This window comes from Parasteatoda tepidariorum, chromosome 7 (assembly GCF_043381705.1).
Source record: "Parasteatoda tepidariorum isolate YZ-2023 chromosome 7, CAS_Ptep_4.0, whole genome shotgun sequence".
NCBI classification, from domain to species: Eukaryota; Metazoa; Arthropoda; class Arachnida; order Araneae; family Theridiidae; genus Parasteatoda; species Parasteatoda tepidariorum.
The window spans coordinates 88,164,391-88,181,025 of record NC_092210.1 but is presented as its reverse complement, the minus strand read 5'-3'; the positions used below and the strand labels follow the sequence as shown (position 1 = coordinate 88,181,025).

At 29.2% G+C, this 16,635-nt stretch overlaps 2 protein-coding genes across 6 annotated transcripts in view; one reads left to right on the top strand and one right to left on the bottom strand.

Moving 5' to 3' along the window:
* The window catches only part of LOC107440803 (Cuticle-tanning hormone bursicon), a 54,405-nt gene that overhangs the window by 30,407 nt on the left and 7,363 nt on the right, over positions 1 to 16,635 (top strand). The gene's annotated exons all lie outside the window — the stretch shown is intronic.
* Positions 3,879 to 16,635, bottom strand: part of LOC110282168 (Partner of Bursicon) — a 103,825-nt gene continuing 91,068 nt past the window's right edge. Inside the window, exons 1-3 of one of the 2 annotated variants that reach the window (XM_043042921.2) lie at positions 10,179 to 10,322; positions 5,830 to 6,125; positions 3,879 to 4,310 (exon numbers count right to left, since the gene is read on the bottom strand). In XM_043042921.2, the coding sequence (XP_042898855.1) occupies positions 4,152 to 4,310; positions 5,830 to 6,108 (438 nt within the window). In that variant the 5' untranslated portion in view covers positions 6,109 to 6,125; positions 10,179 to 10,322 and the 3' untranslated portion in view covers positions 3,879 to 4,151. Of the gene's footprint in view, positions 4,311 to 5,829; positions 6,126 to 10,178; positions 10,323 to 16,635 lie in introns of those variants that run through there. The other variant, XM_071182914.1, reaches the window with a different exon arrangement.

Genomic DNA, 16,635 nt, shown 5'->3' with positions numbered 1-16,635 from the left:
TAATTTATTTTCGTTGTGACTAAACATACCAAGATTTATATCTTGTGAAAGTTTTATTGTGATTGAAGTTACATTAAACGTTTAATGATTAAACGTATAGTTTTATGCTGTTATAAAATAGGCTGAGCTGATAACCATTAAGTAGCTTTGATGAAAGTATTCTTAAATTGTAGTATTTTTTGAAAATCAATTTTACTTCATTGAAAAGAAATTAAAAAAAAAAAAAAAGNTGTATCAGTTATTGAAAAAAAAATAAAAAAAAAAAAAAAGTGTCAAATTTTTGGACTACTTATAAAAATGTATGTTGATTGTTTCACTATAAGTATTTCCCTGAATACATGATTATTTACAACCTTAATGTTCAAAAAATTCTGATCTATTTCCACTATTATATTTTACTTTGGCTTGAGCAAATTAATGTTTCATGCATGAAAGTCGCATGGATTTCGTCGTCGCAAAGTCGTTTTTTTTTTTTTCTGGGNGGGGGGGGGGGGGGGGTAGACAAAGTTAAAATCTCAGTTCGTACTCTCATACATTGAAAATCATCAGGAAAACCGGGAATTGACAGGGTAAACGAGATCCAAAAAATCCAGGGAATTATCAGGAAAAAACTTTATTTTACTCTAATAGCAGAAATTTTCCCTGAATTCGACACCCTATTAAATTCCAGAATTTCAGTCTTCCGTTTTAAAATTTGCGTTTGCGCAATTGAGGATTTGAAAAAAAAAATTTTTTTCCCCGGATCGACCATCATTTAAGTGTTTGCTGGAAATTATATTATTCTTAAGCGTTTCTGGAGTATTGTCAATAGATTGAATTAGCAACTTGAAACTGCTGTGTACTTTGACAGTATTGACATATAATTTATTGTTCTAAGTTAACATTTGTTTCTCAATTTTCGTTAACCTAGATTTATTATGACAAATTATTGTATTACAATTTCTCGGATAGTTCATATTTATTTGTTATCTATTTAAGAAACAATATTTTTTAATTGATAGAATTCTGATTCCTCAGAGGTGCGGTATCGTTTGCAAGTTTGCCCGACTTGGACTTACATCTCTCATTAAAAATCGTCTGCTTTTATAATATTTTTTATGTGATTGGGAACAGAAATAAAAGCGAATGATATTTAATACATAAACGTACAATTATTTTTTACTTAAAGCAAAGTAGATAATTATTTTACTATGACGATTGTAGCTTTCTCCTTTTACAAGTAACGGATGAATTTTTTTTTAATTCACAATCAATTTTTTACTCAATAAATTCGTTCTTATTCATAAGTTTTAAGAGAAAGATTTAAAAAAAAAAAAAAAAAAAGATCAGTTGATTTTATTCTATATTGCTTTGTCCAGATTTTTAATATTTATGTTAACGCTTCTTTTAACTATAGTTTCCGTTTTGTAATTAAGTGTTCTTTAATTTGATTAATAAGTTTTCCTTGGTATTTTATCATTTTCTTTTTTTCCCCCTTAAAATTAAGGTATCTAATACATCGGATTTCTATTTTTACATGAGTTAATTTATTGCTTTAAATAAATTTTTATCTTATTATAATTTGGTTTTATTAAGTTCGTTAATACTATTTGGTTTTATTAAGTTTATTATAACTTGGCTAAACTTAAGTTAACTGAACAACATCAATTAACTTATGCATTTGTTAGTTTCTTTTTGCGTTGGTTTGTTATTTATCGCTAAAATAAGTATTTTTTTAAAAAATATTCTTTTTATTAGTTTCGCAGTTTTACCATCGTGTTCATATTTTCTATCTAATTATCTACCTTATTTATGATTCATTTTTTTGTAAATCGAAAATCGTAATGTATTGCATTTTTATAGTCCCCTCCTTCGATTCTTAAAAACGTTCGTCAGCTGATGAAGTCTGATTTAATTTCAGGTTAATGCAGATTGTTTGTATAATATTTTTATTAATTTAGTATTTTTTTCAATAATTTATATAGAATGACTTAGTTATCGTAAAGTTGTTCTTTTATTTTGTTGATTAATAAGGTCCACATTTATTTGTTGTCTTCTTGCACCTTTGTTTCATATTTTAGGATAATTTATTTATTTATTTTATAGCTAAGAATTGAAAATATTACTTTTTTATTGTTTACTTATTTGCTTTTCTGTTGATAAAAAGCATTATATGTCAGCCAAGTGGTTAGCTTGCCCTACTGTGAAACCGATCGCTGCGAATTCGAATCTCGCTCAGGGCATTGATGTTCAGCTCTGTGCGTTGTCCTCTTAGTTGTGTGTATGTGACCTACCCTTTGAATGGGTATATGTGGCAGTGTGGCATGAATAATGTTGCTCGCCTCCGTGACTTAGGTTCGAAGGTTCCCACCGGGTAACGTTAAATGAGCAGCACTTCCTGCATCTTCCAAAGTGACGAATAATTTCTCGTCGTTAGAAAAAAAAACAAAAAAAAAACATTATTTTTTAGTTGCATAACCCATTTGTCTTAATTAATGGATTAATTACTATTACTGTTTGTCTAAACATGGATATAATTTTAATTAAAATCCAGTCGATTATGGCACTGAACGCTTCTGAACTATTTAACTTTTTGCTTTCGTTCTTATGTTCTCTTATACTAATGTTATTATGACGTATTATCAGCCTCTTTTGGGGGCATAATAATCTTGAAGATTTGTGTGACAGGGTGCTTAGCGTTTTTAAAAAGTGCTTAAAGGAGCTTATTTTTGATTTTCGTTTTTTAAAAGCCCTTAAAGGTGCTTTTTTCATATGGTGTTTTTAAAAAGTGCTCAATTTTCCCTTTTTCAAAATGAGATTTTTCTTTTACTATGTTGATTTTCGCTTCGAACTATGCTAAAAGATACAGTTCAGATTGTTCTTTTCAACGTTTTCACAATTAATTCAACCACTATTTTAGTCACAAGCGAATGAAAACGCCATTCGTTTTGCCCGATTCAAAATTTCATGATTTTTGACAATTGTCAAAAACAGTGCGAAAAGGCTTTTTTTTTTGACATGACGGTTAAAACAAGATAAAACCGTGAATTGTCAAAAACTTTCTAACCCTGCCTAATTATGATATTTTTTTAAAGTGCTTAAAAATAATTTTGAGTGCTTGAAAAGTGCTTAAAAGGTGCTTATTTTTTGTTGAATAATTCGACTACGCTCCCAAGAGTGAAATTTTTACTTCAGATTTCGATTTCGGGGGGATTCTGAATTATCCTTAATTTATGGGCCTGAATGCAATCAATCATAGTTCATAATCAAATCAGCTGTTATTCAATTGTTTCTTGTTAAAGTTGTCTCGTTTATTCATTGCGTTTATTTTATGTTACGTCGAAATGATAATGGCAATTGATCTTCCACGTTAGTGCTGCCATCTTTATTTCTCAATTTCAACAACTTAACTGATACCATTCAAGTGGCTTATAGAGAGGCTTTAATATTTAGTTCGATAATTTATAGCATTCAATTGCCAATTTAATCTATTTAGAAATACATAAAAGATAATTATTTTTTCTGTTTACTGTAAAGTCGCGATTTTCGACTTTTTTTTTAATAGCTAAAATGCATGGGGAAATTAAATATCAGTTGTAGCAAAGAATGAGAAACAAGTTTTACAAGCAGCTCACTATTTTTTGCATGTAAGAGTAATTATTTTTATTACTAATAATTAAATTTTACAAGTGTAAAAACTGTATGTAACAATACTGATTTAAACATTTGACTAAAAAAAATTTTTTAGAAATATTTTAATAGAAAAAATTCATGTAAAATCATATTTTACTTAAAGAATAGGAAACAGGTTTTTAATTGTAAACTTATGTTTATTTATTTAAATTATTACTTTTAACTTCTAGTCAAGTTTTACATAGTTTGGAAACTAAATGAAAACATTATTATCTAAAATCTATTTATTTTAAATAAACGCAAAAAGCAGAAAAAATCTCACAGCAATTAAAAGAAAACACATGATTGAACAAATTTTGAAAAATTGCTGTTTAATTATATCACACAAAATCTATTTGAAAAGATAAAAAATAGTCAGTTAAAGATGGATTTTTGTAAAAAAAATGATATGCTTGTAAAAATTATATATTTGGGAAATTAACAATTTTGTTTGTTTTACATTGGTAGCCTAGCAGTAAAACGTAAAGCTAAGTAAAATTTTATAGACCGCACTTATGACATGCGCAGGCTTCTGGTTCTTTTAAATGGATGACCATAGTGCCCTGTTGTCCGAAAATTCTTTTCCCGTCTTGCGTGTAACAATCTGTTAAAAGAATCTCTCTTTGCCTCATCCAAGTCTCTCGACAGCAATGGCAGTCCTAAAAAATACAAATTAATTAAATTAATTAATGAAAAATACAAATTAATTTAATTAATTAATGAAAAATGCAAATTAATTAAATTAATTAATAAAAAATGCAAATTAATTAAATTAATTAAAAAAAATACAAATTAATTAAATTAATTAATGAAAAATACAAATTAATTAAATTAATTAATAAAAAATAAAAATTAATTATGAAAAATGCAAATTAATTAAATTAATTAATAAAAAATACAAATTAATTAGATTNAAACGACTCATAATAATTTTAAAGAGTAAAACATTGTTTTAGTTCAATATTTTTACTTTTATTTAAGTCATGTCATAAGGCAATTTTAGCGCAATTTTCGCACTTTAAGGGCATTTTTTTGCACTTTTAAGGGCATTTTTTGCAGTTCATAAGGGCATTTTTTGCACTTTTTAAGGGCATTAATTGAGATTTTTTAGGTCATCAAAATCCGGGCTCTAGTAATCACTTTTCAAGTTCTCAGGCAATCAAATGTTTTTCTTTTTCTAAGTTAAATTTCGTTTGTGTTTTTCCTTCACTTAAATATTAATTTGCGATCCTTGATGTGTATACATTTCTGACTTACAAGGATTCTAAAAAATAGATATCGAAGGAATCATCACGGAATAACGAATGTCTGTTAAAAGAATAAGGAAAAATACGGTACATGATTATGGGTTAGATCCCCTTTGCTATCTGGATAACCATGGGAAGTTGTCGTGGTTTTCCTTTCCGTGTAAGGGAAAAATGTCTTACTTTTAATTAATGCATGCATGAGCCAAAAATAGATTTAAGGACAGGATGTGAACTTAAAAGTGTGAGAAAGTGTTTCGATTAGAATAATAAATTAAGGAAAGGATTTACAGAAAAGGAATAACATAAAAAGATTAATTGAAGCTTTTTATGTTACATATACATACAGGTATGAAATGTATTAAATTTCAAAAGTTGCTCAATATTATAAAAAGATATGTCTTCTAGTGGTAGATAAAATGGTCAGAAAAATGCATATATTCCTTGAGCCCTTCTCATTCACTACTAAATAAGGCCTCACTTGTTCTAGCATTCTTTGCTCAAGAAATCGTTATACCTACTGCTTGCTGTCCCATTTTTAAGTGACAATAAATGTAATTTTCTGGCAAATTTTAAGTCGATTTATTAACATTTCATATTAAATACAGAAATGGAGGATTTGAAGTGTGTTGAATCATGACACATGGTCCAGATTAGCTGTAACAATACTATGATATATGGTTAAACCATTTTATTACAGTTCTTAAATTTGATGACGCGATGATATGCTTTAACATCTCATTTCACTTGAGATTAAGGGCCAGTTTGTAAATGATTCAGACGATCGTTATTTGGTCCAGTGTTGAACCAATTTTTGCTGAAGTGCATTATTAAAAATTAAATTAGTTTGAACATGAATGGGTCAGAGCCACATGAATATGAATACATTGCATGAAGAAGTCAAACACTATTGATGTATAAATGCTTTTCTTACTTTAAGAAATCCAGTAGGAGTGACCACGCTGGGCTGTACCTGAGACGTGCAAGTGCCTTCGCATTTCGTGACACCAATGTTTCCTTCACAGGATCGGACAACGTTGCCCAGATCATCATATTCTTCCTTGGTGACCTGTATAGTGGATGGCATGGTTTCGCAAGCATCTTTCATGGCCGCAATCACCTCCGCCATTTCCACTTCCCTCTGGTGCTCCAGGCAGAGAATCATGTTCATCATGAAGAGGAAGATCCACGTGGAAAGAAGGTGATTGCTCATCTGCTGATGATTGTTTTCTAGGAAATAAATGTAAACCTGCATTAATTTTGAAAATTCAAGGCTTAAGAGGCCCGCCATCTTGGATTTTAGGCTTACTTGATATTCTTTTTTTTTTTTTAACTTTTGATGATATAGTATTATTATACAGCACAGTGCCCTTCAAAAAGGGTAGAAAATAAAACAAAAATGTAGAAAACAAAGGGGTCGCTTTATTAGATTAGGAGAAATAGCGATTGATAATTTTTAGAACTCTTACGAATGTTTCTTCAAATCTTTAAGGCAATAAAATGATACGTTTTGTTGTTTTGAGTAAGTAATTTCAAACTTCACGTTTCTCAGTTTTGAGATTTTTTAAAATCTAATTTTATTACAGTTTATTAAACTGATGAAAACTGATTTGGGTGACGCTAAAAAGTTTTTTTAACGTTAATTGCTATAAAAACTAAAATACTTATCAAAAATCTAAAAGCAGGCAACTCTGTTATTAACAGCTTTTAATAGGTAATTATATAGTATTATTTAGTTGTCTATCAAAAACTGTTAATTGCAGAATTATATTGACATAATTTAATCACATAAAAAAATTAATGGAAAATACCGTAACGCTTTATATCTCAAATTATGTTTGGGTGGCGGCCTTGTATTTTACATGTATCGAAAGATACTGCCAAATATCAAGAAATATGTAGATACTCTTTATATATAATAATGTAAAATGTTACTCGTATAATAATTACTAAGTTATAACTATTAAAAAAATGTTACAAAGAGTAAAAGAAAGTTAATTAAAAGACATTGCAAGTAAATATTTCTTTTCCAGGATTCGGATAAAGTTTTATCAGAGTTATTATAAGTTGGTGTCATAGTCGATTTCTTGGAAAAGTTCGAAGGCGAACATTTAAAACTAACCAACTCTACAGCTTTGGGAGAATAGTACCAATTAATTTCATTGAGCCGTGATGGCTCAGGGGATAGAGCGTCCATCTTCCAATGAGGTGAACCGGGTTCGAATCCCAGCGATGGCTGGTGGAAGCGAATTCCGCGTCCGGATTGCACTGAGCACAGTGCTGATTTAAAATATCCTCAGTGGTAGACGGATCATGAGTTAGAGTCCCTCTGTCATCAAGCGAACCGTGGGAGGTCTTCGTGCTTTTCCTCTCCGTGTAACGCAAATGCCGGTTAGTTCCATCAAAGAGTCATCCACGAAGGCAAGTTTCTCCCAATACTTGATCTAGAAGTTCCCTTGTATTCTGGATTGGGTTCAAAATTTCAAGGCTAAGGAGTTGAACATTAGTAGTCGTAAACTCAAGATTGAGTTTGTGATTTTATTTCAGTCAAGTGTTTCTTATTTTTCGGAAGCTCATAAAATCAATTAAATGACACATCAGCGCCAAATGGAAGTTATTTATTAAATAGAATCGCATAACTATTATTCGTTCGATCAGGCCAATCATAAAAGTTGTTTATTTTTAGTCTAAAAAATATCGAAGTTCATTTAGCATTACACTAATATTGAAAAATAAATTATGCATTTAAAAATACAATACAAATATAAAAATAATAGTAATTGTTGAAGACATTTATAAGCGAAAAATAAGAAAGTAAAATATTTTGTAATTATACTAGCGTAGCATGTATTTCAAGTTGAGCCTAAGTTTAGCATATAATTATTTTTGCTATAATTTAATAAATATTTTCAAAACATCCACTTTTTAAAAATGACTTGAGGTAATTTTTTTGAAAACTAGAATTATTTCTACAGATTATTAATTTTATCTATCACCAATCTTTTAAAATTTATAAAACTCAAATATTATTAAATGAATATGTACGGAATGAATAGATATTTTTTCATAAAAACTTTATATTTTGCAAACCATAGCATAACACATATTTCAGATAAATAAGAATCTTGCAGGTAACTGACTTAATGTGATTATCGCCTTATTTTAAAAAGAATTGACAATGATATTTTTGAGGTTCAACATTTAATTATAATTACATTCAAATAAAAACATTAAAAATATTGTCATTTTAAATATGTGTTGTAAATCTTACTGATCATGCATGGGAAAGTATCTTTTAATTTAAAAATAAATTCTAGAGCTTGTAAAATTTACAAAATTCAAGTATTGAAAGTCACTAATGGAGAAGTGTGTATTAAGTACAATGTAAATTTAAAGCAAGTATTCCGTTTCAGACCTTACAAAATTCTCTAATTTTAAATGCATTTGAAATTATTTCAGTTATTTAGTTATTTCATATTTTAGTCATCTGGTATTAACAAGCATACATTGAAGTACACCTTTGTCGACTTAATATTTAACAGATTTTTTTATAGGATCACTTTAATTTTTTACATAATAAAAAAGATTTAGTGGATTTCATATTTTTGACAAAACGAATTTATTTAAAAAAATGTTATTGAATTTGCAATTGCAATTTTTTAAAATTCTTTGTAAAGTGTTGGTTTTATGTTACTATGTCAACAAATTTGAAAATACAAGGAGAATAAAATTCTGAAATAATTATCGAACTCCTTGGTAATGATATTTATCAGATATCAGATTAAAAAAAAAATTAAAAAAAACAAACAAACATAATTTTGGTTAATAAAATCTAACTATATGGGATTTCAGAAATTCATTTGATAATTTTCCTTCTTTCCGTTCATATTGTACCTGTTTACCAGAAATTCTGGTTTTTTAAATTATAACTCTTATTACCGCACATCTAGTTAAAACTTCGAAACTGAAAAGTGAACTGGTATTTTATGCTATGCTTTAAGGTTTCATGATAAAATTTCCCAATTTTACAACATGTACGACATCAATATTACATATTATAAAACCATATTTTAGTGTTAATTTTACCAAAATCATCACCAAAGTGCTTCATTAAATATTTTTGAGTGTTATAGTGGTCCGATAGCACGGTAAGTTATACTATATTCTGGTAGTTTTGACAGTACTTTTTTCTTAGTGTAAAATCAAAATTCAGTTCTTATTCAGTTAAAATCAAGTTAAAATCAAAATTATATAAGTTTTAAAATGCAAATTTTATTTTTAAATATTATGTGTAGATTTGTGATAATTTTTGGGTAATATTTTAAAAAGTTGTAGAGTTTTTAAAATTGATTGCTATTTTTAAATACAAATTTATATGCTTTTGATTTATGAAATAAGTACTTTTACTTTAGATTTGACTTGTTTATAATGTCAAATATGTTGATATAACGTTTGCATCATGAAACATACATTTTACGAAACATTCCAAAATAATTTATTTTAATTATGAAATATAAACTATATTCTTTTAAAACTAAAATAATATATTTTGGCAAAAAACTAAACCCAAATATCTATACTGAATAATGTAATACTTTTGTATGTTATGTAATACTTCAATGTATAATTTTGTATCTACTGTAACAAATTGGATTAATGCATCAAAAATGTTTCATATGGAATAATTTCGGGAATTATCCTTATTTTGGTAAACGATGTCTTTGCCAATACTGCTTAGATCCCTTAATAACTAATACAAATAACTAAACAAATGACAAATAATAAATAACAGCGAAACTTATCTAATAACTACTAGAGGAATTCAAAGAAAGCTTGCATCAAAAAGTTAATTATATACAACATCCTTTGACATAATATAACATTTTAGTTATTATAATAATTATATAAATGTTGAAATAAATATCTGAAAAGAATTGGTTATATTATAAATATGATTAAACGAAAAATTAAAAAAAAAAACAAACAAACAAGTTTCTATAAACATATATATAACAAAGTAAAATTACAAATGATTTCCGAAATCTTGCATTTATGTTACATGCATATTCTTAAATGCTTACAATAATCTGTAAAAATCATTTGTCATGCATAGCTTACATTAATATCTTAAAAGTTGGATCAATAAATACCTAATATTTTTAAAGATATAAAAATTGTTTAAATAACAATAAGAGTATGTTTAAATTTATTAAGCTATAAATAAAAATGCACACTATTTCTTTAAATGATATTTAAAAACTATAATTAAATTATTGTACATACCAACGATTAGAACTAATTATTTTTTATTGCGGCAAAAATAGGAAGCAGAGAGTCTTTTAAACTATTGTCCAGCGTGAAAGGCCACTGAAAGTCTAGTGGCGACTCAAGCAAAGATGGTGACAAAGAATATTAATGGATTTTGCATGGATAAAAATGGAAAAAAATCGCATCGCAGCGGGTATTTTGAAAGCAACTCAGCACCCGACAAATGGATTGAACTCAAGTTATTTCTTCTTTTATTTATACTAAAATTTATTTTATCATTTAGTTTTTGCTGTATTTTGAATAATATTAATAGTGCGTTAACGCATGAAAATTTATCGGCTTAAAATATCAGTTGTATTAATAAATAGAATTACATTAATTTTTAATTCACATTTCTGTAGATTTTATCGAGGTATGTGACATTTATGAACGATGTCGTCAAAAATGGGAAATATATATTGTTATTCGCTTAAGACTTTTAAAATTTAAAGAAGACGCTATATTGCTGGCAAAATTTCCTCCATTCACATAAGTTATTCGAAATTAAACGTTCAAAAAGAGTGAATTCAGATAAATCTAGAGAAAACTATGAAGATTCAAATGCTGAGTTTTTTTTTAATTAATAAGATGCTGAAGAATTATGGCAGTTTAACTCAGTGCAGTGGGGAAGTAATCCTACAATAATTTGCTCGAATTTTGAAAAAAATTTACGTTTTTCTCTTGGTTTGCCTGAATTTATAGTTCAAGTAATTTTAAAATACCAATGAAGGTGAAACGAAATTCGCCGTAGAGCGTCCTCATAAGTCGTTTTCAGCTCGTTATGAATGCTTAGAACCTATGAGCTTTTAATTCATTATTATCAGACACTTTTTAAGACTTTTCTATTTATTAAACATTGCAAAAGTGTAAATTTATACACCATTCAAGATTTTTTTTATATATTCTCATCTCATCACCTTTTTTACCTTACACTCGTTAATCCTTGTTTCTTAATTTAGTAAAACCTTTAACTTGTGAAATTTAAAAGGTTTAGAATATATTGCTTGGTATTTTGAATCAATTGTGTTTTTTTGGAAATCAAAAGTGTTATTCAATGATTGCACTATACACAACAACATAAAATTGAAATTTTTTTGCAAAATAGTTTCAAAATTATAGATTGTTAGAATGGAAAATACAATACTAGGAGGATTACCCGTTTTCGCTTTCCTTGCAAACACACGTAACAGTTTTCACAGTTCCTTTCGTATTTTTATTTTAATTTTTTCCCACTCTTTGGATATAGATATATATTTTAGTCTAGTTTTGTATGTAGATATTGCATTTTGTAAAATGACGTCAGAAAAATATACAACATATACATTTTGTGAAACGTTTGATTTTTAAACATTTCATTACAATTATGTTAATTAATATTTCACTTATATTAGTTTCAAAGTTACTTGAAAATTTAAATTGAATTCGAGTTAGGTTTCCTTCATGCGCAACATATTTCTTTTCAACTCCGTTGATGAAACGCATCTCTCTGCCATTAAAAGTAAAATATAGCTCTAAATTATTATATTATCTGCGTTAATTAATAAGTATACATCAAGCACAATTATAGAATAATATGCTTGTTTACATGCTCGTTTTTAACCTTTCACTTTTTTGCTCAATTTATAGTTCTGTTTGCTTCAGCTTTTAGTTACAAACTTAAAAAAATATTGCAGTGTTTTTGTAAAAATATGTGCATTAGTGTTTTAGATAAAATAGATTATGACACTTTATTCTTATTTTTTACTAAGCATGGGAAGGAACAAAATATTTGTAACGATACTAATGTAGATATATTTAAACACTTTATTCTATTTTATGAATCAAGCATAACAATTGTTGTTGACGTATGCCTGTTTAGGCAGAGTGGGTACGATTGTTCTTGTTTTCCAGTGGAGCCATCTATGGCCAAGAATTCGACTTCTGCCACACCATACGTCGCACCCGTACAACTATTATTTCAATAATAACAATAATAACAATTATNTTCAGGCAAATTCGAAATTTAACGTTCAGAAAGAGTGAGTTCAGGCAAATTCGAAATTTAACGTTCAGAAAGAGTGAGTTCAGGCAAATTCGAAATTTAACGTTCAGAAAAAGTGAATTCAGGTAAATCTGGAGAAAACTATGAAGATTCAAATGATGAGTTTTTTATTTCAAAATATTAAAATGCTAGCGAATTATGGGAATTTAAACCTAATGGAATGAAGTTACCCTATAATAATTTTTTTTAATTTTGAGAACATTTTAAGTTTTTCTCATGGTTTTCCTGAACATACATTTTACCAAATTTTAAAATACCAATGAAGGTGATTAGCCACGTCTTTTGTTGTAGAGCGTCCTCATAAGTCGTTTTCAGCTCGCTATAAATGCATGGACTTTTAATTTATTATTATCAAACACTTTTTTTAAGTGTGTAGGACTTTTCTATTTTTTAAACATTGCAAAACTGTCTATTTTTACACCATTTAAGAATTTTTTTTTATAGTCATCTCATCACCTTTTTTACCTTTCACTTGTAATTCCCCGTTTATTAATTTACTAAAACCTTTAACTAGTGAAATTTAAAAGGTTTAGAACATTTTTTTTCTTCTAATGGTGGGCACTTGGTTGTCCCATTGGCCTCAGAAAATGCCAGAACTGCTACTCTCTTCTCGTTATCCAGTGGGCACCTGTGGCGAAGCCACGGCGGTGGAGCAGCATCGCCCACGTCACACAACCACAACCCGTTTATAGGGCGGTTCACCTTCACTCAATTACACACAAAGGAGAAAGGACATAGAACACAGAGAGAAAGAAACATCCACGCCCTGAGCAGGATTCGAACCAGCGGATCCGCAGTCAGGCATGCTAACTGTAGCGTATCTACCACTACAAAATTACAACTACAATTCACTAGTATATAACTATGTCGGGGTACCTTTTCATAGATGACGGTTGACATTGTCTATAACAACTCATTGTCTATAACAACTCACTAACCACTCGGCCACCGGGTCGGCAGGTTTAGAATATATTGTTTGGTATTTTGAATCAAGGGTGTTTTTTGGAAATGTATTAAAAGTGCTATTCAATAATTGTACTATAATCACCAAACATAAAATTGCAATTTTTTTGTAAAACGCTTGCAAAATTATAGATTTTTTAGAATGGAAAACACCATACCAGGACGACTTTCACAGTTCCTTTCGCATTGTTTTGCCTACTCTTTGGATTAAGTATTTAAGTCTAGCTTTGTATGTTGATGCTACATTTTGTAGAATAAAGTCCGAAAAATATGCAATATGTATATTCTAGGATTGGGATAGCCTGGTTGGAAGGGTACTGTCCCCATGTCCAAGAGGTCGTGGATTCGATCCCCACTGGCCGAACATCCCCGTGTAGTAGATGGTAACTGATGTACGTTAAATTTGTCGAGTCATTAACCCCTCCATGTTCCCATAAGAAATCATACTTCTGGGGCTACTGATCCAGGAGTTTCCTTGTCTTCTGCATTGGGTTCAAAATTACAAGGCTAAGGAGTTGAACATTAGCAGCCGTAAACCCAAAATTGGGTCGGCTGTTCAACGACGGTTATTAAATATATATATATATTCTGTAAACAGTTAGACTTTTAAACATTTCATTGCGATTATGCATTTTAATATTTAACTTACATTAATTTCAATGCAACTTGGATACTTAAATTGAAACAAGTCAGAAAATTTTATAATTTACACAATTGTAAAAGTCAGTATTTGGCGACATAATAGTTTTAAATCTTTTATTCCAAACTCGTAAAATGTATAAAAATCAAAGAAAAATAATAGAGAATGAGTAAAAAATCATAGTAATAAAGTAAGAAAAAATGGAGATAGTATAACAGAGTTAGGTTTACTTCATGCGCAACATATTTCTTTTCAACTCCGTTGATGAAACGCATCTCTCTCCCATTAAAAGTAAAATATAGCTCTAAATTATTATATTATCTGCGTCTATTAATAAGTATACATGTAACACAATTACAGAATAATTTGCTTGTTTACATGTTCGTTTTCTACCTTTCACTTTTTGCTCAATTTATAGCTCTGATTGTTTCAGCTTTTAGTTACAAACTTAAAAAAATATTGCAATGTTTTAGTAATAATACGTGCATTAGTGTTTTAGATAAAATAGATTATGACACTTTATTCTTATTTTTTACTAAGCATGGGAAGGAACAAAATATTTGTAACGATACTAATGTAGATATATTTAAACACTTTATTCTATTTTATGAATCAAGCATAACAATTGTTGTTGACGTATGCCTGTTTAGGCAGAGTGGGTACGATTGTTCTTGTTTTCCAGTGGAGCCATCTATGGCCAAGAATTCGACTTCTGCCACACCATACGTCGCACCCGTACAACTATTATTTCAATAATAACAATAATAACAACTATAATAACAATTATTTCACAAGTTTTATATTAGAACTTAAGTGTGTTGCAAATTCGTTGTTTGTTTGAAAAATTGTTCTTATAATATGATAAGATAGAAATTAAATTTTTCTGGACCAATTCAATTACATCCTTAAAATTATTATTCATTTGTTTATTATGCAGTTTAGTAAATTTCTCAGGATATATCACGCCGATTAGTTTTGAGGAATGCATTTAGTTAAGTGGTCCCATGATGATGTATTTTCTTTTGCACTAATTGAAACTGAATCGAACACGAGGCATGTACGGAAAGTACCGTTTCGCTCTACCTCCACTGCAGCAATAGTGATGCAGTTCTGCGCATGTGCACACATGTCTCTGGTTGATTGCCTATCCACCGACGCCATTACAGCCAATTTTGTGTATACACGTCTTTGCGAGAGCTCAAAGTGTCCAAAACGATTGCCGATCCTGCCGACTGTGAAATCCTTTTTGCAATACGGTCTTTGAAAGCAAAGAATCTTAAGAAACCTGAAATTCAGCTTGAACATGTTGAGATTTATGGTGAAAATGTTACAAATAATGGAATGGTGGCACGGTTGATAGTTGAATGATGGGCGTCGCAATGTTCATGGCAAATCGCAAAGTAAATCTGAACCTTTAGATGCAGAATTTTTATGAAATATATTCTTCAAATTTTTTGATTTATTTTGTACTAATTTCGGTCAAAATAAGTGAAAAATATTATTTGTAGCATTTTAATAATGAATTGAATGGTTATGAAATACAGCATGAAGCACCGATACCCTTTTCTGTGTTAAAGTTAAAATTTTGCAAACACGGCTTACTTCCAAATAATATTTTTTCGAATTTGCATTCATATTTAGATCTAAGAGAAACAGTTATTCATCTTTGAAATTTCTTTAATCTACAAAATAAATTACCGATTCATTTTTAAATAATTAAAAAAAAATTCCAACTGACTTTTTTTTGGATTTAATGTTTTAGTACAAATGTAATTCCGATAATTTAACAGATTTTTTAATGACTATTAGAGTGTCAGAAAAAAATATATAAAAGGGACACTGAAGTCCCATCTGCGTTAAAGGGTTAAATTATCTCTTTTTACCTAACAGCATCTTTCTTTGAGGAGGGTACAGAAAAGTTAGCTTCCGGCCAGGGTTTCCGCTACGGTAGCTNTACCTAACAGCATCTTTCTTTGCGGAGGGTACAGAAAAGTTAGCTTCCGGCTATGACAAATGTTTGAAGGATGGGGGTAACTGTGTTGAAAAACAGTTTCTAAAATGCCCTTTCATGCGAAAATAAAATTCGTTTCGAAAAAAACATTTTTAGTCACGTTTTTCCAAAATGATACTTACTTTGGGGAAAACCAGGTAAATATCTACGTAAATATATGCTTACAGAGTGGTAGATCTTCAATGGTCCGAAATTTATTACTGAAGCTATTTCTTGAACCATTTAAATCTATTTAAACCTTCAAATAATATAAAAATCTTTAATCTTTTAAAAATGGATTGAAATTTAATCGGATCATTATTTATTTTTGGGAGCTAAATTTAAAAATCATCATTTGATTTCAAAAATGTTTTAAGTACAAAGACATAGACTTTATAGTGAATTTTATAATTTTAATAATGGCATTTTTATTTCAATTTCAAATATAACACATCAATTAATGAAATTTTCAGAAAAATCGATTCATCATTAATCCACAATACCTGCGTCGTGAACCATAACATTGACTTCGACCTTAATAAGATTTTAAAATGATCCATATTATCGTGTAATAAAACTTAAGAAGAACGATAATAGAGTTAAATAATGGCTCAGGGGATAGAGCGTTCGCCTTCCAATGAGGTGAACCGGGGTTCGATCCCGGCGATGGCTGTTCGATACGAATTCCGCTTCCGGCTTGCACCGACCACAGTTCAGACGTGAAATATCCTTAGTGGTAGACGGATCATGGGTTAGAGTCCCCTTGCCGTCAACCTATGCCTTACATCAACGTTTTAAG